The sequence below is a fragment of the Sander lucioperca genome, chromosome 15 (assembly GCF_008315115.2).
Source record: "Sander lucioperca isolate FBNREF2018 chromosome 15, SLUC_FBN_1.2, whole genome shotgun sequence".
Taxonomy (NCBI): Eukaryota; Metazoa; Chordata; class Actinopteri; order Perciformes; family Percidae; genus Sander; species Sander lucioperca.
Window position 1 is genome coordinate 28773549 of NC_050187.1, and position 27964 is coordinate 28801512.

General features: G+C 40.4%; 1 protein-coding gene across 2 annotated transcripts in view; it reads right to left on the reverse strand.

Annotated features, from left to right (window-relative positions):
* ugp2b (UDP-glucose pyrophosphorylase 2b) overlaps positions 1-27527 on the reverse strand; it is a 42295-nt gene extending 14768 nt beyond the window's left edge. Inside the window, exons 1-5 of one of the 2 annotated variants that reach the window (XM_031316116.2) lie at positions 27258-27527; positions 23595-23722; positions 22204-22311; positions 7547-7732; positions 2116-2249 (exon numbers count right to left, since the gene is read on the reverse strand). In XM_031316116.2, the coding sequence (XP_031171976.1) occupies positions 2116-2249; positions 7547-7732; positions 22204-22311; positions 23595-23693 (527 nt within the window). In that variant the 5' untranslated portion in view covers positions 23694-23722; positions 27258-27527. Of the gene's footprint in view, positions 1-2115; positions 2250-7546; positions 7733-22203; positions 22312-23594; positions 23723-26328; positions 26959-27257 lie in introns of those variants that run through there. The other variant, XM_031316115.2, reaches the window with a different exon arrangement.
* Between the last annotated feature and the right edge of the window lie 437 nt (positions 27528-27964).

The window sequence follows — 27964 nt, forward strand, 5'->3', positions numbered from 1 at the left end:
GCCTCAGAAGGAACAGTTATTCTTTCCAGGGTACACAGGGGGAATGAACATACATCTTATCAAAGAATTAGTTTTTTTGTAACCAGTGAGTAGGAATTTGGTTGAAAAAAAGTTTTAAAAAGAAACAAAAAACAAACCGACAGACACAGTGTTAGACTGTTATTCATTCTGCTCATCACTTTGGTAACCAGGGAAGTTAATTTGGCTAAATAATAATAAAAGAATTTGGTAAAAAAAAAAAAAAAAAAAAAAAAGTGTCTGGACAATTTGTCTGGGGGATAAAGCAAATTGTTTTCCCCTCATCAACTGGAACACCAGATAGTGTGATGAGCAGTGAATTTAATCTGCCTTTTATAAATTACTCTCACGAACTCGACCACAGACTTCTCTTTGTTCTCCTACTGATTGACATTTCAACTATTCCACCACTCTCTCTGTGCTGACATTAAATCCAAGAGCGACAGTACCTCCCCTCCCCTCCCCCCACACCACTGCTGTGTACTACACTCCTGGCACACAGAACATACAAGTGCTTTAAATAATTCAAAGGAAACAGCAAAAAGCCAAGTTCCACTTGACTGACAAATTGGAGACACCAAGGCATTACATATTAATGGCTTTCTCCAAACATTACATGACATTTCCTGTCTCATTTCCTGCTCTTGACAGATCAGCAGCACACAGCAGAGGACTGTCCACTGACTACTCAGATACTGAATACAGACCAGTTCATTGATAGAGTTCATTCAGTACGTTTGGGTTTAATACTGCGAACTGGTAGTGAATATCTGGAGTGTCTAAATTAGCCAATAATGATGCAGATTTTAGTTTTTTCTCAAATCTTAAGATTTTAGTTTCAAGTCTTCTGTCCAGTTTAATATCTGGCGTGAAAGAGAAACAACCTCAGCCTACACACAGTGGGCCCTATCTTGCACCCGGCGCAACGCAGCGCAAAGCCCGACGCAAGTGTCTTTGCTAGTTTAAGACCGACGCAGTTGTCAATTTCCCGTCCAGCGCCCGCAACGTTTAAATAGCAAATGTACCTGCGCCCATCTTTGCGCCCATGGCCGTGCTGGTCTTACAGGGAGGTGTGTTCAGGTGCATTCTTGGCGTGTTGCTATCTTGAGGCAGCGGAAAGTGATCGCGCAAGTCAACAACGCAGCATTTCATTGTTATTTTAACTGTGCATTAGCAAAATACTGTTTTGGTGGCACAGTGCTCATGCCATATATGATCTGCTCGCGCACTTTCACTTCACGCACGAGCAGATCAGTTTCTTCTCCTGAAAATCTCTCCTTCCTGCTTAGCAAATCCACCATCATAATAGCAATGCGCCATGGTACAAACGCGCCTGGCTTTTATAGGGAATGGGAGATGACACTCTGATTGGTTTATTGCATGTTACGCCCAAAACACACCAATGATTAATTAAGACACTAAGTACAACCCTTTTGAACCATAAGCCTGGCGCACGGACCCTTTTTTTCTGCAGTCAAACTAGCAAAAGTGAGATTCGTACACGCCCTAAATGCACCTGCGCCAGGCGTTTCACGCCGTGTGCTTCGATTGTTAAAATAGGGCCCCTTGTATTGGTGGATGTGACGGTGTATCAGCATAGTGATTGTCAGGGATGTTTGCTCTGAGCTAATCTATATCCACGACGTTCCACTTCCGGGATTGCTCCGTTGCCGCCGGAAATTCCCCCGGATGTCCCTCTTTTCGGTCGGATGTCCATTACCTTCCGCTTTCTTTGTGTTGGAATTTTAAACTCCGGTGGATTTATGAGGACTATGGTTAACTGCTCCTCAGATCTCTGCAGGGTAAATCCAGACAGCTAGCTAGACTATCTGTCCAATCTGAGTTTTCTGTTGCACGACTAAAACAACCTTTGAACGTACATGTTCCACCAAAACAAGTTCCTTCCCGAGGCTATTTTTTAGAGGCCCCGTTGTCCGGTGCTTAGCACCGCCCAAGACGATTGTGATTGGTTTAAAGAAATGCCAATAAACCAGAGCACGTTTTTATCCTATCCTGGAATGCTGTGTGGACTCACCAGACCCTTAACTGTTACTGAGCATGACATTTGCTTGACATGGTTCTAGGGTGTTCGCTCACTTGCTCTGGTTGAAGGTGTGTATCTTGACACGGTGGTGTGTGTACTTCTGCAGGATCTTCTTTGTGTCTTCGTCTGTGTTGAAGGAGTTCATGAGAACCAGCGGCACGTCTGTGTTGTAAGTCTTGTTCAGGTGCTGTGGGGCAATAAAAAAAAACAACGAACACAACGTAGTAAATGGCAGCAACCTTTTGCATTGTTTATTTTTGTTGAGACCGACTGAGCAGCAGCATTTGTGATTTTTCAAGGTACAATTTTGATTTCAGTCCTAGACTATATATACACTGGTACATACAGTATATATAAGTTGACCCACTAATTCAAGTGAACTTTAGAGTTTAAAATGGCAATTTAAAAACACGTCATTCAGTTTTAGAGTTAGATTATCATGTGACCAGATGAGGTGGTGCATTATTGCTTTTATGTGTTACTTTAACGAAATGCAACATAGGACCAATAGGACTTAGTATAGATTAATAAAGAAGATACATTATATTAGAATGAATACGTAACGTTGGAAGACAGGAGTCTATGGAAAGCAGGACAGAACAAATTTGTGTCTGCAGATATATATGTGCATGTGTACAGTACAGAATGTGTGTGTGCATACTTTGTATGTTTGTATCTATATGTAGGGTAAGTGCATGTACTGTATGCAAGTATGTATAAGTATGCCTTTTCTTCTTTTTTCGTTCTTTTCATGGATTAAATGTTATTAGAGATTTGTTAATATCGCAAAATCAATACAATATAAATGATAAACAAAAAAGGATTACAGTTGAAAGTCTACAACTTAAACCATTTTGTTGTTGTGTTTGAGAGTCTGTCTTTTAATACAAATTTATGTGACAGTTATAGCAGTTGGACTTTGTAAAAGGAGTGACATTATCAGACACTAAAGCAATAATTCAATACATCTGAATGCAGCATATAACACGTAATAAATACTAAGAACAGCCCAAGAAACAATGTTTCTGTTACTTGATTGTGTGACTAGAATGAATACAAAAGGAGAAAAATAATACCTGAGGAGAGAGAAGCATTGATTTTACCAAGATAAGAGAAAATTAAAGCCAGTAGAGGAGAATGATGAGAAATGGGATGTGAATCAGTGGGGAGTGGTTGACGTGAGGAAGTTGCTAAATAGTTTAATTTCCAGCCTGTGACAGAAAACAACATCCACTGGATCCCCGAGCAATCTTAAAGCCCCTATGTGTAGAAGTTGCGTTATTATTGAACCTTTTAAACTACTAAACGATTGTTTGCAGAAAAATGGAAGAAATGAGAGCATTATTTTTTGTAATAGTGGTAATAGCAATATAGAAAGGCAATATGTGGTGAGAGGGGGAGTGTGGCCCGCAAAATGGTCAAATTATTTGGATTTTTTTAATTTATTTTTTACATTTTATTTCTGCAGTTACTGTAACTGTTTGATTACGTTTTCTGTAAGTGTTATCTCCCTACATGAAGGGTCTAATGGCGTTTTTCCATTACATGGTACCTGCTCGACTCGCCTCGACTCTACTTGCCTCGCCTCGACACACTGTGCGTCCGTTTTCCATTGCAGATTTTAGTACCACCTTAGCGTGGCTGGTCGTCTTGCCGGCTCGACGCACACACCAGCGCACAAGTATAAACATCAGGCCACTTGAGCTTGTTTTACAGTTCTGTGGAGGCTCCACGCAGAGCTTTTGCCGTAGCCTATGTAATATGTGGCCTGATGTATACATTTGTCAGCTGGTGTGTGCGTCGAGCCAGCATGTGTGTGTGTATGTAGAGGATACAGCGAAAGCTCTGCCTGGAGCCTCCGCAGAACTGAAACAAGCGGCGCCGCAGTAAACTGCCGTGACCTAACACAGAACGTGGAAGGTGTGTTGTTGTTGCCACAGCCAGAAGACACATTTAGTTTCAGAAGAAGCTGGAGGCAGCAACAAAAAACACAGCTGGCTAAACTGTTTAAAAATAGCGGGTTTGTTCAGGACACCCCCGTCTGTCGCTTTCACGTCACCTTTTCGGCTCGCCTCAGCTCGCTTGGAACCTCGACTGAGGAGGTACTAAAAAAAGTACCTGTTAGCAGGTACCAGGTACTTTTTTTCGTAATGGAAAACCAAAAAAGGCGAGTAGAGTCGAGGCGAGTCGAGCAGGTACCATGTAATGGAAAAACGCCATAAATGTTGTTTCAAAGTGTTTTTCACACTGCAATGGGATTTCTTTTCTTCACTTAACTCATTTTTTGTTAGGCTAAAAGTACTAAAATGTAAACATATATGACAGCAACTAACGATTATTGCTGTTATTTATCAATCTGTATTGTAAGTATTTGCTCAATTCATAAACTTATCTTTTTGTCGTCTTTGTCGTTTATCGTCTATAAAATTGCCATCAAATAGTGAAAAACACATTTTCCCAAAATCCCAATTCTTTAAATGTCTTGTTTTCTCTGCCCAACAGTCCAAAACCAAAATATTTATTTATTTATTACTATATCAGACTAAAAAAATAGCAAATATTCACATTTTTGAAGAACAACCAGGGATGTTTTTACTTAAGAAATGATGACAACAATAAATCAATTACCACAATTGCTACCGATTCATTTTCTACCTATCAGCTAATCGTTTCAGCTCTAAAAAAAAAAAAGCCTTTAAAATACCTGACGTGTTAGTTTCACTTGCAAAGACCCCTCAGGTCCTTACGATATCGACGTTACCTGAAAAAACTATCCCTTGGTGTCCTGAGTGGAAGCTATGGCCCTTTTTCCAGGAATTAAAGTGGTTGTCAGTTGGACTGCTTCTGTAACGTTAAGCTGCACTCTTTTAAACTTCCATAACTCAACTTACTTAATTTAACAGATGTAGAAACTAAACAGCCGCTCAGGTGAAAGCAGTAAATCTTCAGCAGCCAGGTGGCACCATTCCAGTAAGTCCACTCTTCCATGTCACCTCTTTAGTGCGAGTGTACAGGTCTCTGCACTACAATCATCCAAAATAAATATGCATGAGGGGCGATGTCACACAGGACACCTGGTTAGAGGTTGGTGTGTGTATGGGATCCATTTTCTCTCTTTCTAAATAGCCCAATTCAGTCAGGAGGTAATCTGACCAGACCTGAGCAGAAAATGGAGAGCAGTGACTCGGACACAGAGAGCAGTGTGCTGGGAGGAGAGAGGCGTCCCATGAGGGAAACACACAAATACCACAGGGCCACACATATAAACTCAAATTACACAATACTGTACACACCAAAGCTCTGGCGTCATCGTCTCTGACAGATTCATGACAGATTTCTTTGTACTGAGGCTGAAACTTTAATTTAGCTCTCCAATGCTAAAATATGTGATGCTGCGATTATTGTTTATTTATGTATTTGTGGGACATTATTTAAGTTTGAACAAACATAAAAGAATCAAGGAATTACTTGGATTGCTGATGTATGCAATACTTTTTTTATGTTATGTCTTGATTTATCGTCAGGCACAAATAACCACAACCCCCTTCCACAAACACAAATGTTCACACACCCTCCTTTCCTCCAGCACACAGCCTTCTTCATTTCCCTGCCAATCCCACAGACCTACCGGCCTGCACACCAACAGATCCTCTTTCACTACAACCCCCCCCCCCAGGTATCACACTAAACTCCTTTCAAAGAACCTTCAGCTCTTTTTCCAGAAAAACACGTCTCTCTCCCTGTGCCCTGGATACATCAAATAATAGAAGCTTGTGCCTGGAGGATGATTCACACACAAAGCAGTATAATGGAGAGAAAGGACAAGACATATTTGCTTGTAATTGTAATTTTCTGTTTATGAAAAGGAGAGGTGGTGTTATTTTCTCCCCTGAATCCTCTGACAAACACACTGTTCTGTACTCTTCTAGCTTGGGTTAATAAGCAAAAGTCTAAGTTCCTCTCAGAGTATTATACTGTTCTTATAATACATCCATGGTTGCGGACTTTTGGGGACAGGGCTTTCTCTGCCAATGCTCCCACACTCTGGAATAGTCTACCACTCCACGTCCGCTCTCCCCCATCCCTGCCCATGTTCAAAAAGCACCTCAAAACATTTCTTTTCACTAAGTCCTTTGCCCCCACCCCCCCTATTTGTTAAGCAACCTTGGGTACCATGAAAGGCGCTATATAAGTCCAAGTTATTATTATTATTATCCTTACTTCTGACAACACATCACTTCCTGTTTCCCTGCCCCACCCATTCTGACATCACAGCCACATCCTGGCCACGTTCAGCTCTGACAAAACGTAGCAACATACGTTTTTTTAAACTGAAACGGGGGTGCGTTGAACACCCTGTTGTGTGCGCAAGCGCTCTGCCTTTTTATTACCACGTTTACAGACATGTCTCTGCTGTTTGGGTATCACTGTTTTTCTCAAGTCATTAAGAGCAGTGGCGGCCTGACTACACATTAGTCACATTAGACACAGCCAATAAACGAGAGACACACCCACCAAACGAGAGAAAACATAACTCAAAGCTTGTTGCACACCATTCCGAGAAAACATGTTGTTCAGCCAGGAAACTGTAGCAAAACTGTGCACAGCGTTTTGAGATTCAACGTGCCCCATGTGTACTGTTGTGGCAACCGGCCACCTCTGAGTTAGGCAACACCTAACTGTGGATCCTGCTGCCAAATCTGGGCCACAGTAAGGATGCGATTTGTAAAAACAAGTTTGTCAGCTGTGGTTTGAGAGAAAAGATAAACTAACTGACAGACAAGTTCAAATTAAAGCTTTTATCCACAGATGGATTTACGAACTGAGGAGGGAGGATTTGTGACAGCAAAAATAAAAAACAACCAGCTAAAGACTATGAGATGAGAACAGCTTCAAACAGAAAGTGAGAGTTGGAGATTAGGCGTCACAGATGCCTGAACTTATCCATGATTTCTTCTACAATGAAGATCTAAAAACTTATTTGGTTCTTTAGCCTAAATTGTAATGAAATACAATTTGGGGTGTAAGACGCTGACCATGTAAATCTAAATCTAGCCAAGGACCTTCGCTCCATGTCCTAACCCTTGCCCTCTTTCTTCCCTCATTTCCTGCGTAACTCTACTGTCTGCTATCTAACAAAAGCAAAATGTGCCTGATTGGCCAACAGGAAGCGGCTTTGTGAATTAAGTTATTTCTTCTCAATGCATAAAGCTAAGTTACAACTCCAATTAATTCATTTTAAACCTGCGTTCATTCAATGACTGCTGAGGGCAGCGCGACATGCTGTGAACTCAACAGTGACATACTGTATAATCACTTTTATAAAGCTGATATTGTAAACACATTGGCAAACAGTGACTTATCTGCACATTCAATAAGTGATAATATGTCTTAGGTCATAATGACATGATGTGAGGACCCAAATAAAGAACATCTGCTACATTTTCCAAGGCCTTAAACTTGGGTATTGATAGGTTTCTGTACCTCTATCTGCTGCACCGTGAGGTCCAGGAAGGTGTTCTCGTTGCGGACACTGATCAGGCTCTTGGGGCCCTTACATCCCATGCTGGTGCCCAGGCCTCCGTTCAGCTTCACCACCACCAGTTTGTTCAGGCAGTCAGCCACGTTGTCCGGCAGGCCTCGGCCAGCAATCTTATCGTAGGGCTGGATCTGGAAGAGAGGGGGAGAGGGGGGTCAGGGAAACAGCAGGTGTACCTAAAAAGTGCTTTTAAAAACCAACAACTTTCCTCCTCTTATAATTTCTACTCTTGTTAAAGTGTTTATTACTGTGAACTGCACTTCCTGTGAATCAAGTGTTGGTGGTAATTTGATGTCTATATTTCTTGGATTTTACAGATTTTTATGCTTATTGCAAATACATTAGAGGTGTTAAGTTTTTACCAGGAAACCCATGAAGACACATTACGCATTTTGTGGCATGTTTATGTGTGAATGGTGCAGAGAGTTAATTACGATGGCTTAATGCACAACAAAGCTGTTTCAAAGTAGTCTTCAGCACTTCTGTTGGCAAAGCAGCAAAAGCCATTGGAGTATGGTGTGTGTGTGTGTGTGTGTGTGTGTGTGTGTGTAGCCACATTACAGCTCGTACATCATCTATTGACTACCTTCTAGCAGGAAAGAGTGAAGGGAGGATATGAAAGAGGATGTGGTCGTCTAAATCAACATACCTTTGTGAACCAGGGACACAAGTTCACAGGAATGTCATCTTCAAATTAAAAGTGAAATGGCAGCAGGATCCGTTTGACAGAAAATCACTGCTTTTCAACAGTTGTGCTTCTCCTCATGTTTCATTCAGCTTGATTGAATTTCATTCTTTTGGGAACATTTTAAAATCGAGTTAAAAACTGTGAGCAATGTGCAGAAGCATCCAGGGACAGCAAATTCTAACCAGATGTTACAACAGCTTTTTGTTGTCAGGAAGTGAGTGAGCGTGTCAGTGATAAAGTCTAGTTCTGTATGAGTTTGCCTGCATTCTTAAAATAACAATAAATGTAAGATCTCAGATGGTGTGTATTAGAGTGCGGATCGGGCCACATTTTTCTGTCCGAGCCCGGCCCGCGTCCGACAGAGCAGTAACCGAACCCAGCCTGAGCCCGACAGGCATTAAGATATTTATGTCCGAGCCCGACCCGAGCCCGACACAGTTAAAATCTTGTTTTTTTTCCTCATACTAATGACACATGTATGTTTGTTTGTTTTAAGCAACTGTAGGAAGGCGTTCTGAAATGTCAACAGATGAGAGCATCAGCTCACACGAGGCAACAAGTGCACGTTAACACAGGTACGCACCTACATAATAAGCTTTTATAAATTTAAAATGTTCAATGCCTTATCGCGCTGATGTGACCGAGCCCGACCCAAACCTGAACATCATTTCTAAATATCTGTCCGAACCCGGCCCATTGGGTACCGTCGGGCTCGGTTTGGGTATCCATCCTCTAGTGTGTATGTGTTAGAAAATTAAAAGGCCAGGAGGCCATCCTGTGTCCTTTTCTCAACAATCAGTGACAGCGGACACACACAGCATCCTGATGGAAACAGACGGCCCCCCCTCTCCCTCCACTAGTGCAGACTGAGACAACAAATAGATGACCTCTATTTGTCAGGGACAGGGAGTGAGCGGCCACTCACTCCCTGTCCTGTTCTTCATAGAGATGGCAAGTGATCATAACGAAGGACCAAAGATGTTTCATGGTCAACAGTTGTAAAGTGTTAAGTTACATACATTACAGCGGTGGCAGATACAAATCCCTGAAGGTAATGGAAAATTTAAAAAAGAAATCCAGCGAGTAAGCAGGAAATTCAGGAATATTGAGAAAAATGGTTTTCAGCTGGGATCGCCATCCTACCCCTGTACCCCCGGAGTTAAACAGCTTCCACTCCCAGATGTTCATTTCCCTTCCTGGCCAATACAGATGGGGGCTGCATTTTTGTTTCCTCCTGTGTTAAATTTGAGCTACTGCACTCCATCCAAGTTAACACAACACTCAGTGGTATGCAGGTTTGACCAGACAGCTGGATAAAACTACTAATTCTAAAGCCATCAGTTCTAATACAAACCAACCGCTGTATACTGTTTTTTACTTTTCACTTTGATTGACAAGCTGCTGTCAGGGGTGAGCGTGAGCACCTGGAAGAAACCTGGAGGACATTTTAGAGCAAAGAGATCCCAGACATGGATTACAGTTTTAGATCGACACAGATAAACGCCAGAGGGATTACAAATGTTATACAACTAAAATATGGTTTGCATTGGGGCAGTCTCTGGCTCACCCAGTAAGAGCGTTTGCCCCATGTTGGCTGAGTCCTGCAGCGGCCCGGGTTCAAATCCGACCTGCGGCCCTTTGCTGCATGTCATCCCCCATCTATCTCCCCCTTTCATGTCTGTCCAATGTCATTACTTAATAAAGGGAAAAAGCCCCAAAAAATATTCTTAAAAAACAAAAAATATATGGTTTGCACCACGTTAATCAGCATCAGTGCAGATGTCTGCATGAGGTGTGTACTTACATAATACTATAATTATTATTGGAGTGGGAGGAAGCACATACTTGATTGAACTAGGAGAACTGTGTAACATGTTTGACTTGCTGTTCCACCAGCATTTTAGTAAGTAGCGTGGTAGGTTTTTAGGATGTTGCTGTGTGTGGGTGTGTGATACAGGTATTTTATTTAATTCCTTCAGAAGAAGGAGTGGATTTACCTGCTCCGTAAGTTCCCGTGAAGACTTGGTTACTGTTGTAAATATATAACCGCACGAAAAGAAACTTGGCAAAGGTGAAGCGGGCGTTGGTTAAACAGCAGACTGGACATATGCAGATGTCTTTTGCTCAGCCCAATTTTTAATCATAATCTTCTCCCAGCATTCTGATAGTTGGTTGGAAATGATTCTAGATCACCTTTTAATAAAATGGACAGCTGCTTTTTTGCTGTTATGAAAAACGTTACCGACTAGACAATACTGTGGAATATCATAAAAGTTAGTGTCACTTAATGCACACTGCTATTAGAGAGATACTGACGTCATTGTGTATTTGAGTCAAAGCCATCAGATAAAAGCCAGATGTGATTGAGACCAAATGTGTGATTTCTCAGACTGCAGATATAGAAATCTATGTTTGTTTTTTTAAGATTATTTTTGGGGCATTTTTAGGCCTTTATTGACGGGACAGTTGAAGAAATGAAAGGGGAGAGAGAGGGGGAACGACATGCAGCAAAGGGCCACAGGTCGGAGTCGAACCCGGGCCCCCTGCGTCAAGGAGTAAACCTCTATACATGGGCGCCCGCTCTACCAACTGAGCTATCCGGGCGCCCATATAGAAATGTTTTTAAGGTGTTGTGCCCTGAACCAGATGGAGAGATGGGACATGTGGCATGGACTATGTGAAAATGTTTCACTTTCTTCTCCACTGCTGAACTTAGTTTGGCAGATCTATGAAATTAATTTGATTGCTCATTTAGTTGCTTGGTCTTTAGTCTGGCATTGCCAGACCTTCCTCCACAGCGCTGCGGAGGAAGGTCTGGTTAGTCCACACAGCATTCCAGGATGGGAGAAAAACATGCTCTGGTTTATTGGCATTTCTTTAAACCAATCACAATCGTCTTGGGCGGTGCTAAGCGCAGTACGGAGCAACTCCGCCTCTGCAAAATAGCCTCGGGAAGGAAGTTGTTTTGTTGGAACGTGTACGTTCAAAAGTTGTTTTAGTCGTGCAACAGAAAACACAGATTGGACAGTCTAGCTAGCTGTCTGGATTTACCCTGCAGAGATCTAAGAAAAGGTTAACTGTAGTGAAGATAATAAGTAGATGCTTAGTCTAGATGCTAGTTCTGGGTTTATCACTAGGTTCACTCAGGTGTGTTGGCCAGAACACCACTTAAGGCCAAGTATTCCAGAGTATGAAATGAAGAGCTGAGAGATGGTTCGTATTCGGTTTATTTCTTCCTCATTTGTGTGTGTGTGTGTGTGTGTGTGTGTGTGTGTGTGTGTGTGCGTGTGCGTGTGTGTGGTTTTTCTTCTCATTTATGCACACTCTGAAGAAAGGTGCTGCTCACAACTACAATCCAACAACTGACTGACTAACTGTATCAGAATGCTTATTAACTGTGTGACGTCAGCTATAATATACAAACCAGCACGCGCTGATAGGGTTAGGGTTATGTGAACTTTTGTCACTTAATATTTTGTGATAAAATACAATGTTGAACATGGTCACTGGTGTTGGATCTGATTAAAATGAAAACAATGCGCATCCTATCTGGATGTTTTGCCACAGCATGTTTGTAATCTCACCTTACCCCTTAAAGCAACACCAAAGATTATTTTGTACCTTAAAATAACGTTTCCAAAATCGTTTCAGTGGTTCACCAACTAGTAACGGCACTTCTGCATTTGCTTTGCGGCCCTCTATCAGCTATAACCGCACTATGCAAGTTTGCCAGATCGGGTAGCAGATCTGTAGTTCGAATGACAGCGGTAATGGACAATTCCGCTTCCAACCTGTAGGGGGACCAAAGAGGAAAAGTGCTTTGGTGTTGCTTTAACAATTCACAGCTGCACTATTTTTTTTTTTTTTTATCTTGGGAGTCATACTTTCTACCATCACAACAAAATAAAAAATTAATAAGGATAAGGCCGTTCTTCTTCAAAAAGAAGAATAGTGTAGTGAGACAGTAAACAAGGAAGAAGGACTGATTTACTTCACAGTGAATTAAAAATGAATGGACATATCTTAGCACACAGATATTTCATCATATCCATTTCTCTTTCGCAAGCTGCTGCACATTATATAAACTGACTTTGAGTTCAACACAAAGTCACAGCAGAAGAAAAAGCAAGAACTTTCTCAGGGTTTGGAATGCAGCCTGCAAAGCAACACTCATGTACTTCTGCTGCTCCATTTACCTACTGGCTATTCCCAAATGCTGCCCCTTTTTTAGGGTTTCAAACAGAGCTGCAACTAACGATTACTTTCATTATCCAGTGATTGGGGAAGAAGTGGCTGTAAAAAGAGCTCCATCTCATTCTTCCCCACTCTTCTTTCATTTTATACGTCTGCATCACTTGAAAAATGCCTTAGCCTAAATGCCAAAAATATACCAATGTATTATTGCTGTGGCAGGTCAGCCTGTCATCTCCACTAGCTGCAGTAGTGAGTGGGCAATCTGTGTCAAAACTGGCTTTATAGACTAAAAAGATACTGAATTATTAATTTGGTTGGGGGAAGATTTTGAATCGAGCAGCTGTCTTTGGCAGTTGTTAAAAAAAAAAAAAAATAATTTACTTTTCTGCTAATTCTTTTACTCTCACTCACTGGGATAAGACGCTGCCAAATGATGCATCTTTACCCTCTTCCTCTCATCTCACACACACACACTCTCTCAGCCTGTTTCCTCATCTCATTACTGTGTGTCACTGTCATTTCTCTCTCGTAAAAATAAATGAGGCGGCTCAGAATTGGGGAATGATGCAGTTGTTCTTCACTGAGGAGAAAAAGACAGATCAGGCTTTGTGTTTGTGCATTTGGTTACAGCATCCAGTGCCAGGTGATCAACTGAGGAAGTTTTGTCAATGTTCAGTGAGACAGAATCAAACATGGCCAACAAACGCCAGGCAGCAACATCTCTGCTATGAAACCGGCTGAAGATTACTTTGTAAAGAATATTTGGACCGCAGATTGTATTTCCCAGACAGAGCGAACAATATTAAATGCCACAGAATAAATACACCTTAATGCCTTGCTCAGCAGCAGTACCACTAGTCAGGATTCTGACAAATATGATATATGAGTGCAGCAGGTAAAATGACAGCGTGCAGGAAATTAGTAGATTTTTTAAACATTTAAATCTTAGGACAATTTTTAGAGTGTGTATCCTTTCTATTTGATAACAATTCTTCTATAAATGTGGGTACTCCATTATTAAATGCTTAATAAGTCGATAAGAAATTAAAAAGGTCCAATAAGTCCAGGGTTACCCGCAGCACTTTGCAGTTAAGGCGGCCGCCTTAGCAACACCAGCCTGCCGCCTTAACTACGGCGTCAAATTGTATTTATTTATTTATCTCTCTGTGCCAAATTTCAGTTCCAAAAGCGTCTGAGTGTGTAAGCACAAGCTTATCTGTCCTCTCTGCATATTGACAGAGAGCAGAGCTCTGACACAGACACAGGCGCACGCAGAGGTTCGGGCAAACTACGTCGGCTCTGCAGTTTTGAAGTCACAGAGAGTCACGGCAATGCCGATAAAGTGGTTTCAATTGTGGTTACAGTTTTTCAAAACTTCATGCAGACAGCGTTTGTTGCGATATGATATTAATGGCGAGGCGAAAGCGGTCACGCTGACACTTCCTCTGAGACAAGCAGGCACAACAGTGGTTTCTATGCCCTGATGAATGACTGACAGGCTGAGGTTGTAAGGCAAGGCAACTTTATTTCTACAGCACCTTTCAGCAACAAAAAAAGTCTTTATTCTTTACCCTGATGGCAAACCCCCACCCTACGACCTTAACTAACAAATTTTCTGCGGAAAACCCTGAAGTCAAAGGAACTTCTCACTTTTTTTTTTGGCGACCCAAAAGCTAATTTCTAAAGCACTAGTTAATGATTTACTAACTATTACTTGTAAACCCTTTATCAAGGGTGCCTTATTAGAAAGTGTTACAGGAAAGAACTTTTAATAAGCCAATATGCCCATTTGCTTCAGTTGCACAGTATTCACTCACTACAGCTGGCAGACAGATTTATCTTCAGATCCATTTTAACATATTGTGGGTTTTTTTTTCATGGTTTGTGATTTTACCAATCAGTCTGATTTTTTAACTTTTGAGATAATGCTTTGATCGCTCCATGAGGTTCTAAATAAATCACTAGTGTTTAATCACACAATAAAATAATGAGAAAGAAAAAGATTACATTACACAAAATTATTTCAAATTTGTATGACTTTTCTCTAGTTTTTGCTATATTACTTGTACTGGATACTTTCACCTCTTCAGACCTCTAAGAATGCTTAAATGATCTAAGATGGAAAACACTTATAGTTGCTGTTCCCTGCTGACATCCATATTAAGACACAAGCAGACAAGTCAAAAAAGGTTGGGCAACACTGTCTAGTCATCACTTCTGCCAAACACATGTAGTACAGCTGCCTGGTAAAGATTTTAACACATCAATCTAAGTCACAATGGGCCACATTCATATTCAGGGGTTTAATCTTTAGTTTAGAAGTTGAAGAAGCTTCAGAAACTCGCTTATGCCTTTAGGCACATGATGGTATTTATATGTGAACTTCTGTCACTTTAATGATAGAATACAATGTTGAAAATGGTCACAGGTGTAGGATCATAAAACAATGTGCATCCTATCTGGATGCAACATGATCCTATGTTTATACCACAGAATGTTTGTAACCTCATTTTACCCCTTAACAATTCATAGCTGCACTATTTCTTTATTATCTTGGGAGTCATATTTTCGACAATCACAACGAAATAAAAAAATACACAAGGATAAACCCCTTCTACATAAAGCAGAATATTTTAATGAGACAGTAAACAAGGAAGAAGGACTGATATACTTCACAGTGAATTAAAAATAAATGATCATATCTGGGCACACACAAGCTATTTCATCATAATAATTTCTCTTTCTCAAGTTGCTTCACATGAACTAACTTTGAGTTCAACACAAAGTCACAGCAGAAGAAAAAGCAAGAACTTTCTCGGGGTTTGGAATGCAGCCTGCAAAGCAACACTCATGTACTTCTGCTGCTCCATTTACCTACTGGCTATTCCCAAATGCTGCCTCCTGACGGCTCAACATTTTGACTGACAAACAACACTGTGTTCAGACTTCAAAGATCCTCCCTTGAGATCAACCCGAATCAAATACGTTTGCACTTTTTAAACTCTGTTAAACCTTGCTGTCTTGTACTTTAAAGTTCACACATAACATGGTGTCCAGGAAACGGAAGCATCCCTTGTGACTGAAATCTAAAGAAGACTTACAAAATGAGCTTTTTCGGGGAAAGAGAAAAACGAAATCCTGCACAACCAACTCAAAGACACACCGATGACTTGGCACTTTGATTGAATTTGTAGGTGACCGACCCACAGCAAAATGAAACTTAAGACTCCTGTGATTTCTCGAGTTTACTGATAGGAGGATAGTGAATAGTCAATGTACAGTCTACAGAGGTCTACTGTAAGTAATGAAGGCAGGAACATTTAAGTGGGGCCTTTTAAAGTCAGTTTAGATTACTTTTCAGTGCAGGGAAACATACACAATCTGATTTCTGAATTTGACTAATACCACGTTAACACTACATCATCACATTAAAATGACCTTACTATACATACACTTAAATAATGAATAAATACATAAATAATTCAAGCTGTCTTATGGTGGGAAAGAAAGTTTGCATCGGAAATGGCTTAGTTAGACGTGTGATTCTGAAAAGGAGAACTTCCTTTATATTGTCTTCACTACGAAAAATCTTCCATGGCACCAGAAAAGAGGAAACACAAACAACTAGGGTTGAGTACCGAAACCCGGTTCCACTATGGAACCGGTTCCTACGCAACCGGTAGGAATCGGACCGGATTAGAACGCAAATTTTGGTTGGCTCCTCATTTCGGTTCCATTTAATGTGTCGACTGAAATATTTTCCCTCCGTCGCTCCGAAACGGACGTAAAAATATCACACTTTCTCTGTAGTCTACCGTTAGCTATCTACCATAAATGTAGGCTACTTTTAAAATGCCATATTTTCCCTCTGGGAAAGTACTTTAAAACGTTAATATATTGTTAAATTTAAATAATTTTCAATTAAAAAAAAAAAAAAAAACCTCTATAAAAGAGCCTTTCATAATTTTTCAGTTTTTCAAGAATCGGTTTAGGAATCGGAATCATTTTAAAAGTATCGGTTTGGCATCGGAACCGTAAAAATCTAAACGATACCCAATCCTACAAACAACCCAAGATGACCAATCACATTTCTTGTTGTCCACTTATAGCCAATTCAGTCAACTCAAGTGGATTTTTTTCAAAACTCTGGGAAACCATGAAAATACTTGGCAAACGTATTATAATGAAATGAGTTTAACTGCCTCAAACTCACAGCAGCATGATCACTGTTCTACAACTAATGTGTCAAATGTCTCAATAATTTACCCTGAATTTATTGTACCGTAAATCATCTCTCTGAATGCTGAACTTCTTTCATCCCATTAGCCGAAATATTGCTGATGCTGAAACTGCAGGTGGACTATCCTCTCTGTTGGGTCGTCTACTTCAGGGTCTTCAGATGGCTGTAGAGGCTGGTTCGCGATCCACATACTTTGGTCCAGTGTGGGCAGGGGTAAGTGTTGTTGGTTGGTGGTGGCGGAGCCTTTTTCTCTCTCTCCATGCAGTGCTGTTGCTTTGTCTCTGCGGCACGGCAGAGTACAATTTCATGGGGTGGCCTCTAGCTCACCCAGTAAAAGTGTGAGTCCTGCAGCGGTGCGGGTTCGAATCCGACCCGCTGCCCTTTGCTGCGTGTCATCCCTCCATCTCTCGCCCCCTTTTTCACTGTCAATAAAGGGAAAATGCCCCAAAAAATAATCTTAAAAAAAAAAAAAAAAAAAAAAAAGGGGAGTACAATTTCATGACGTGCAGATCCTTGCACGGATTTCTTCGGTAGCGCCTTGCTCTCCCAGTTGCTCAGTGTGGTGTAAAATTTCTTCAGACTGGCCTTGATATTATCTTTGAAACGTTCTTTTTGCCTGTTAGGGGCTCGCTGGTCTCCATGGATTGCCACCTTGTCATGGCGGAGAAGCTCGTTTGTTCCCGAGATACCAAGAGCAATGGTGTCTGGAGCTATGCTTCTAGTAGGGTCACTCATGGTGGTAAGGTTACGGTCCCTGACAAAGAGCAATCCAACCAAGACCTCAACAGTGAAACAGGTGGAGCATGCAACATAAACGAGCCCCCAGTTGTTGTGGACTCCTGCCACTGATCCTGACCCTGATCTGTCAAGGACTTTGAGGTTGCTGTCCGTGCACCAGTCTCCTCACCTTAAACAAAAATCACGCACAGGCGCCCTCCTTAAAGGAAATCCACCCTAACATTCCAGGTAAGTCCAATGGCAAACAGCAATTGGCGATGAGGGCAGGATTGTAAAATCTGGAAGCCCTAGTCATGGGTGCTAGATTCAGTCGCTGGGCTCTTGGAATGAGACAGAAACAGCCCTTTGGCATCTACGACTGAGCAGCCCTCTTAAGGATCCACTCTGCTCACCCCACCTAGGGACGGGACTAGAAAATGGGCTCTAAAAATGGCCTACCTTAAACCTCCTGACTTGATTACTGCATCCAGAGGGATAACCACACACGGTCAGAAGCACAGCTTATTCTAATGTGCCACTCTTGTCACTAACGTCAGCTAGACTCCTAAAATGCGCAGAGCAGGTCATTGTATTATTGGTGGCTCTAGTGGGAATCAAATCCCTCTTGACAGTGTTACCACCATAGATATAGAACATAGAATGTTCTATATCTATGGTTACCACCATCAAGCAGTATGTGTTTATGACTTTGTCCGATCCAGCAATATTCCACATGGCAGTGGCATGGAACAAATAGGACACAAAAGGACAATGGACACGTTCCCTCTAACATGCAAATGAGCTGACAAGGAAGTGCTGTAACATTCGAGTTGTCTTGAATCCCAGATGTCATCTAATTCAAGTGTTAAGAAATTGTTGCACACTTGCAGCTTTGATGCAAAAAAATACTTCAGTATTTCTAGATTAAATAGCTTTTTTGCTTTAAATAAACAATACTAATTCACTGGCCATTGCTCTTGCTTCCGGTGTGTTAAGGGTTTCAAAAGAGACAGACTGATACTACTTGGTTATCAGCTTATCTTTAACTTAACCTGTCACATGTAAGATAAAACTTCAAACTCTTCTGTCTACATCATTGGAGATTTTGGCTTACAATTGCCCCAGTAAATACTCCAAGGATCTGAAAATGAACCACACATAATAAAAGAATTTACAATGAGCCAAATGTGTAATTTACAGTACTTCAATAAAACAGATGAATAATTTACAGTTTTGTTTGTCTGAGTCAAATAAAACTCAGAAACCAGAGTCAAGTATTCGACAGGCCATAATGAGAAACATTACTTTGGTCTGGTTACTGGAAAGTAAGGAGCCAGCATTTGAAAAATAGTGACTCTAACAAAGCATCACTAGTTTAGGTAATACTTAAGTCCTTACACTAACACACAAAACAATTCCAATTCCAGAGAACTGCCTCTAATACCTCCACATGGACTTACTATTATACTATTCAAACCCTAAATACACACAGAAAGATCCACAAACTTGAGATGGTTGAGTGGCACATGGCATTTGTGAACCTTGAGCACACATTAAGCGAGAAGGATGCCCCCTATAATCATTTTAGAGTAAAAAAAAAAACGTACCGGTGACCCAGCAGACTTGTCATATATTTAACATATCCCTTACTTCTGGTACAATCCCTAGTGTTTGGAAATCTGCTCAGGTTGTGCCTTTGCTTAAAGGTGGTGACCCAAGTTAGTTGTATAATTACCGCCCAATTTCCAAACAACACAGTGTGGCCAATGTGGAACATCTAACCAAAAACTGAGGAGAAAAACTGGTTTCCCTTTACAGAAATAAGTCTTGTTTTTCAATTTTCAGTAGGAAAACTGTGGTGCAATCACTCATAATGTCTGTTTTTGATTATGGTGACATTCTTTAGATGCATGCTTCATCTGCCACATTGAAGCTGCTTGATGCGGTATATCACAGCACTCTGCGGTTTCTTACCCATCGTATTTTTTATCAAAAAGATTAAAAACAGGCTTCGGGACTCACTCAAATTAGACCGACTGGTTTCCATTGAGACATTCAGGGTGATGCGTTACATAGGGACTGCTCTTGCTTTTAATATCCCTTTTATTTGCCTGTATCTGTGATTCTCATTTGATTTTATTGTTTATGTGTACTGTCATTTTTGGATTGTTCTATCATCAATGTTTTTACCTATTGTAATTTTGGTATTGTTTTAATGATCATATTATTTAAGGCCCTGACACACCAACCAGACGGGCCGACCGTCGGCAGAAAAGCCAGTCGGACTGATCAGTCGGGTCCCAAGGTCCAAAAAATGCCTCAGAACACACTGAGGCGACGCCGACTTGAGCGTATGCTCTGCGCGTGCGCGAAACGTAATACGTCTCCATAGCAGCAGGAGGCACTGCTCTGTATTGTTTCCATTAACAGTCTGATTATTTCCCAGAAAATGAAAACCGGCAGCTGAGTGAACGAACGCGTCACATGGTTCTTTTTTCTCCGGAAATTCACAGCCAGACTGTCATGGCGGCTTGTTCAGAATATGATCTCATATTGTACTAAAATAGTTCACCGAAACGTGTTTCTGAAAACATTTTAAGCGAGAAATAGGCCATGCAGTTGCTGAATCTGTCTTCATTTCAGATTGACAAAGGTCAGTTTAAAAGATTTTCGTCAGATTTTGAGAGGCTCATCCGCTCCCCATTTCTGGGCGAGTCCCGACTACCCTTTCTCCGACTGAACGTGTCGGGTCGGCCAAAATGAAGGCCGACGGCTCCTCGGACGGCCGACGGCACGGGACACACCGAACAGACTCGAGTCACTGACCTCGCCAGACGGCCCGACGCCCGATTATCGGGCTGGTGTGTCTTCTCTCTCATATGTACTGTAATTTGGGGATTCTTTTTCTTTTCTTTTTATTTGCGCTGTAATCAGAATGTCATTGGAAAAGAGAGCTTGCTCTCAATGGCCCTCCCTGAATAAATAAAGGTTATAATAATAATAATAATAATAATACATTAACAGTATTGCCTTTGACGTCAGATGATTTTATCAATGAGGCACCTTTCCATTTCATGGAAATATGTCATTGGTACATACTTCCTTCTATGAAATCCAGTCCTGTTTTAAGTTGCATTTCCAGTTGGTTATACACCAAGACGGTCTCACGGCAGTTCGGGAAATTGTCACGTTATTTTTTATCTATTCATTCGTGTACACGGAAACGGTCATCTCGTTTTTTTTCGTGGTGCTCAGCACGGAAGGGGAAGCATCTATACGGAGGTTGGGTTTAGGAAAAGAAGAACGGGGAAAGGACACGTCACACAGCGGGAGACGAACCGCGGTCTCTGGGGGACGCGCGACAACAACGGGGAAATAAAACGCCACACTACCACTACAACTCCCTACCGTAGTCGTGCTGTGATCACAAAATATGCTTCTCATTGAAATACATTACATTAAAATTCGTGCTCACCAACACGAAAAAAACGACATAAACGTGTCCGTGTATAGAAATCAATGGATTCAATAACGTGACCATTTGACGAACTGCCGTGAGACTGGGTTGTATATACTGGACATCTATTTCTGAATGAAACATTGGTAATTAAATAGGATATTACTCTTGTTTATAAGAAATATCTTGACCAAGCTCAAATCCTCCGTTTACCTGTTCTCAGTGTGGTCCAGGATATTTTCAGTCAGGCTGTATGTTTTATTGCTGTGGGTGCAGCCTGATGTAAGCTGAGTTGTACATATTAAGTGGAGCAACATCCAAAATGGAAAGAAAATGAAGAAAAGTGGTATAAAATGTGGCACATAACAAGTAAAACAACAAGTATGGATGAGCATCATTTCATTTTTTAAACTGAACAGAGAGTGTTTGGCGTCATTGTGTTTAATGCTTCGGCTGCCTCAACTTTAGCCTGAAGCTGGGTGTTGTTTAATGACAGCTCATCATGATGAGTGACAGGTGTCGGTGTAAGGGAGTTTGATCAACTGAGCCTGCGACTAAAAACACATGAGTGACTCAAGGTGAAAAGCTGCATACAGTTGCTTTCATTTCACATTTTTAACCTGCTTGGTGCTCCACATCTTTAGCTGCCCAATACAAGACAAAAGGGGGACTTAATGGTGAATATTTTCAAATACAAAAGGTGTTGAAAGGTCAATATCTGATCGTGTGCACTGTTGAAACACTTGATTTAAACTTATGTAGCATGTGTCCATCAGCGTCATTGTTCTGTTTATCTTTTAATCCCTAAGAATGAGGATAAATGGTTGACAACTTTCCAGAGTTGTAAAAATCTGCCTCATAGTTTTAGTGCAGTGTTTTAGCATCTGATTAGCCTTTAAACTTGTGGGTGTATCACTCAAACTGGAATTTCTGGATGGTTATCTCATCTGTACCATTAGCATATGCCTTCATGCCCGTTGGTTAGAGATTATTCATGTTTTGTATTGGATGTTAATTACTTCTTGGTGTATTAGGGATTGCTTTCTGTATTGAATTGAATTTAATTGAATTCTGTCTTCTGACAAGACAATACCAAAGATAATGTGTGTACAACACACATTTAAAAATAAATATTTTCGAGAATACACTCGTAAGATGCAGAAACATGAAGAGCCACTGGCTCTTATGTGGGATCTAAGGGATGTAAATCCAGAGTTTTCTTTCTCACCACAAACACACACCTAATGTTCTTATTCTCTCATTTACAGCACATGTGCGCAGTAACACACAAAAAACCTTGACTCACCGAGTCCTCTGGAGGTCTTTGTATCTTGATCCACTCTATCGATGGCCCCTTCACCTGCAGAAATCTGTGGAAAAGATTCTTGAAGCCCTCAAAGTCTTTCCTGGACACCTGAAAAACACAAGGATTTTATTTTAAGCTTCATACATTTTAAAAAGGCGGGCTGAAATTTTCAGTCATGTGTACAATTTTGCCCAATCACAAATGTATTAATTTGTCCAGAAAGATAGTAGTAGAAGTACAGTTTGCGTCTCATAGTGCACAGATTATCTAACAGGTTTCTCTAATTCAGGGCAGTTTAACAAACTGCAAGAAAGATGCTGAACAAGCTCTACAATACGCCATCCTAATATTTGACTATAAGGTTATGTCTTTCTCTGCAATCTTCCTTACAATGATTTGTGTGATTTTATGTGTTTTATTTATAAAATCTAGTGGTTTGCAACTCTAAGTCTTGGGTTGCTTTTTCCCCAGGTTTGTATGTTATTAGTTTTCGAATATGCTTACACAAAATAAAAACAAAAAGGTAATGATAAAAAAAAGTCATTTACGGTCTTGAAAAAAATTTAAATACTTATGAATGTGTATTTAAAAAACAAACAAAAAAATCTATTCCTAGAGGGTAAGAAAAATAAATGACCATGAAAGTTGTCCGTCACTGGTATCACTGGAGAACCTGCACCGATCAACCAGTTTGTAACTAAGAATGTGTGTGTACTCTACAGCTGTGTATGTGCACATGGCTTATTGGCTTGCATAACTTCTAGTGCTTAGTGCAAGTACAAAAGCTTTTACTGTGAACACACTTGAACACGTGTGTGTGTGAAGTACTGTGTGACCGACTGACCCCTCGGACCCTTTTTTTCTTCTGTGTATCATTTCCGTCTTTTGTGATTGCTGGCAGTTTGAGAGTGCCTGGTTAATAACTGAAAGAGCCAAAGCCTGTGTGTGTTCAACAATTTATTGTGACATCTTTGTCTGAAGGTTGGTGATTGCTTAATACAAAATGAAACTCAATGAAAAACAGATGAAATATGCTCAGTCTATTTCATAGACAGTTATGATTTCAGTCTTCTTAGGTCATAATTAGTTTGTGTCCACTCCCAACACCAGAATTCATTTTGTGTCCAGTTGGGCTGGAAATCTCTAAAGACGCATTATATTATGATTTAGGCTGATAAAACAGACGGATGTTTGCTTAAAAACCTTGCCTACTGCAATTTTATGACGTATATTTTATGTATGTGTGTGCGTCTGTAAGCATGTAGGTGGGACCCTCATTGGCACAGTTCTACAGTATGTGTCACTTTTGTGTTTTTCCAGCGTTTGTGCATGACCCAATCCACCTCTAAATCACAACCAGATGGTCGGAGAGAAAGGGTGTGTTAGTGTACCTCTCTCTCTGCGCCTGTGGTGGTGTCCAGCAGTTTCTCCAGCTCCGTGTGCATGGAGCTCTCCAGCTGCTGCCGCATCATTTCCTGGAACTGAGCCATCCCTCCGTTGGCCACTCCTTTACTCAGACCTGAATAGGCCAGATAGTGGAAGATGTGGGGCAAGGTTTAACACTGCTGCAACATACTTGAATTTGTACATATTCTAGAGCCTCAAAAGTATTCTTTACTCATTCCATTAACTCAACCTATCTGTTTTAACCTTGTCTGACAATGAACTATTTTGGATTTTTTTGTATATTTGGATTACTGAAGTTCTACTGATATTCTTATACATATTAAAAATCAGACTAATTTGGATCACAGGAGCTGGAAAAATAGAAGTCCTAAACCGTAATACAGAAAAATGAATCTGGAGCTGCAAAGATTAATCAACTAGTCCATTAACAGAAAAAAATCTAGTATTGGCCTCTAAACTCCAGTTCAAACAGGCTATGGTAAAAATCAAAAGCAAGCAAAAGACCTCAACAGCTCTGTAGTCACCACAGCTGTCCAACATGACTGGTAAACACTGACCAATTAGATGGCTTCGACAAAATGTAAGTAGTGTAATCGCAGGTTGGGCAAGATAAAAGAAATGTGACCAAATGAACCTGTTGAGCCTGTTCTGATTTCTGTGGTGTGTGAGATTATTGTTTCGATTAGACCTAAACCTAAACTGTTTTCAGATTCTCAAAAAATACAAACTTAAAGTAACAAAAACAAAAACAAAGCTAATATTATAATAATAAAGCCAAGAGGCTTCCGTGTGGCTGACCTTAAAGAGTAATAAATAAGACATACTGGATGATTCTGGATGAAATTATCAAACAAACATACGGTATGTCCTTAAGCTACTAATAAATAGTGGTATGTTACATACCACTATTTATTAGTAGCTTAAGGACCATCTACTGGCTTTATATAAAAAGTAAAAGTATTTTAGAGTATTTCTGGTAAAATGTGGCAAGACAAGACATATCTATGTCACCACGGATTGGCAACAGTTGCAAAAGGGATTTGCATCATGCCAGCGTTTGTCATCAAGGGCAGAAATAAACCAGGTGCTGACTAACTTCTGTGACTGTGGTATCTAGATTATCAATAGTCAATAGTAGGGGTCCACGATTCAGAAAATGTCACGATTCGATTCAATATCGATTTTTAGGCTCAAGATTCGATTCAAAATCGATTTGATTCAAAAACGATTCTCGATTAAAAAAACGATTTACAGTATGTAAATGTAGTTACTTTTCCCATGTGATTGCAGTAGACATACAATATATCCAATATATATATAGTTAGTCTACAACATGCAGGTGTGTGGTGGCAAAGCCAAGAGGCTTCCGTGTGGCTGACCTTAAAGAGTAATAAATAAGACATACTGGACGATGCTGGATGAAATTATCAAACAAACATACGGTATATATATATATATATAAAAAATATGGAATTCTATGAATCGATTTTGAATCGGTAGAGCTTGAATGATTTTTTTGCACACCCCTAGTCAATAGATTTATGACGGCATTTTAGAATCTATATCCATTACTTTATTGTTTTAATGGATTAACTACTTTAACTAGTCAATTAATTGTTTTTTTAGTCTATAACGTGAAATAATGACAAATGCCGATCACAATCGCCTAGGGTGTGAAAGCTGTATCCATCACGTTTGCAGTTTTTACCTCATTGTCCGTTTAAATGATTTACTGATAATCAAAATTACAGTTTATTGATTGATTGATTGAGTAAATCAATTTATTGCATCTTTAGGTAGTTAGTCAACTTGACAGCTAACATTTGGAGGTCTGGTTCTCTTCTAAATACTTAAAAGCAATAGTGGTTGTTTCAGAATTTAGTAAAATAACCTGCAACTGTGCCCCAAAATTCACTCTCATTGGCACATTAGATTTTTTCTTGAGGGCTGAATGCTTTTTTAATGGCAGTAACGTGTAACTTACTGGCAGGCTGGTTGCTTATTAGACAGCATGTCCATGCTGTAACAGAAAAAGCACAGACACAAAAAAGCAAAAAGGGTAGCTGATGAAATATAAGCCTGAAGTAGTGAAATAAATCCAGTGAGAAAATAGGAGAACCTTGACCAGAATTCACTTCTTTTAAAGGTCCATACAAATATTTGTATTGAATTTGTCAGGTTCAGCATGGTGTGTTCATATACAGATTTTCCATCCTGTACATCATCATTTAAGTGTTTAGAGTTTACTACCCGTCTCCAATGCATTCAAGAGATACAGTATGTAGTTGGCAAAATGGTCTTGTAGTAATACAAAGGCTAATGTAAGGAAAACTATAATGTGCATTCAATAACTTTTCAGATAGTCAAGCTTTAATCCTTTAAGTGAAGGAATCAGTCAGTGTTTTAAACTTTGACAGAAATGAAACTGCATGGTATGCCGTGGTTAGTCACATGGAATGGATCAGTTGGTATGTGAGGCAAACTGTCTCTACTGTAGGCTACTGAAATGCCTACAGTGCACATCAGTGCGTGTAAGGAAGGCAGTAAGAGTACATTTTTAAAAACACCTAGAAGTAAGGAAAAACAGATTAGAAAAAAAACACAGGTATAGTCCTTTAAATCCACTTAGACGTAGACTAGGTAATGTATCTAGGCTACTAGATTACTACTACACATCTAAGGTTAAGAGTTGAATACACCCTCCACAACACTACTTACCTTCTACATAAAGTGCCATTTTTTCAGATGCCAAGTAACGTTATAGCGACCAGTTCAACAATACATACAGTTAAATAATAAGGTTAATCCTAAACTGAGCTTCAAGTTAAATATTCCAGAGAGGATTCAAAGTGAAAGCCGAAGTGTCATTGAAAGGTACATTCCGTAATAAAAAGTTTCCTTGAGGTAGGCCTATCCCAAAAGCCAACTGTTCATTTACTCAGAGGTGTACAGCCTGGACAGTCAATTCACCACTGAAGCTCTGGAGGATGAGACGTCCTGTCCACCTCGCGTACTTAAATAAAAACAAGCACAAGGACAGTGACACTTATCTCCATGGGCAGCAGCCAGATGCCGACCCTGAACATGAAGCTGTATCGGGTCTAGGAGGATCTTTTATTGCTTGCGGTGCCTGCCTCTCATTTTCCTGCCCCAATACTGTTGCCCACGTCACAATTCATCTCTGTGACTCCCAACCTCTCGCTATGTTTTTCTTTTCGCCTCGCCCCCTGCTTTCATTTGGATCCGTGTATTGCCACAGAGTCGGTGATGTTCAGCCTATTTTTACACTGCCAATAAACGTAAATGATTAAGCGGTGAGATGTACACACGAGTGACTCCTTCCGCATGAAACTGCCTGACGGGGAATGATGGATGGGTGGACGGGTTGTGCTCAAGAAACAAGACAGTTAATTCTGCATTCAGTGTGCGCACCCTTCATATACATAAAGAAAACTCATGTCTACGACGGTGCGATGAACACCACACAGGGGAAAAAAGACCGTTTTCGATTAAAAACAAAAAGACCCGTTAGCCGGTGGGCTAATAGCTAACTTGAAGATACGATGAACACCACTCGCTTTGGGAATACCTTGATAATGTCAAGAGGCAAAGTGATCAACTGTTATTAGATTTAAATCATTTCTTACTGTGTGATAGTAGGATACTGGCGGAAGAAAAGTCGATGGGGTTGGCCTGGTCCTGCGGGTCTGAAGGACCACAGCAATCCCGCAGAGGAGACAGCGGAGTATAATATATGTTTTGTTTCTTTGCTTTTAACCTGTATTCGCCTTAATACCCCGGGATTCTGTTTCCTTTCGACATCGCTGAAAAGGGTTAAAAAACCTTTTTAAAAAGGTAGTTAGTTTGATGATATTTTACACAACAGTGCCATTCCAGGAAGGGGCGAATGGGAACGTTGCATGAAGATAGCAGCCAATGAAAAAGCTGTATTCCCGTGACGCAGATTTGACAACCAATATATTTCTGCAACGTGAGATATGTGAGATATGGAATGGTTTCTGACAATTCCGGGTTAAAGAATGCTAGAAATATTTAACGGATGTATTAAAATAACAAAATGTACCTGATGTACCCGTGTAATGACTTCTTGCGTCAAAGGTTTAACTTGGATTTGAATGTTTGTACTTTCTTTATTGAAACCATGGAACATCTTCGTTCTCTTGTAGATTAAGTGCTTTTAGGACGCACGTCAATGTTGGCTGACTGATAGTGATCAAGTAGAGTCTAACTTAGTTGAAGAAAGAAGCAGTTTTGGAAAACAGTATTATACACAAATGTTTTTTCAAAAATACTCCTATATTTGCTGCAAATTTAAACAAAATAATAGTATGGT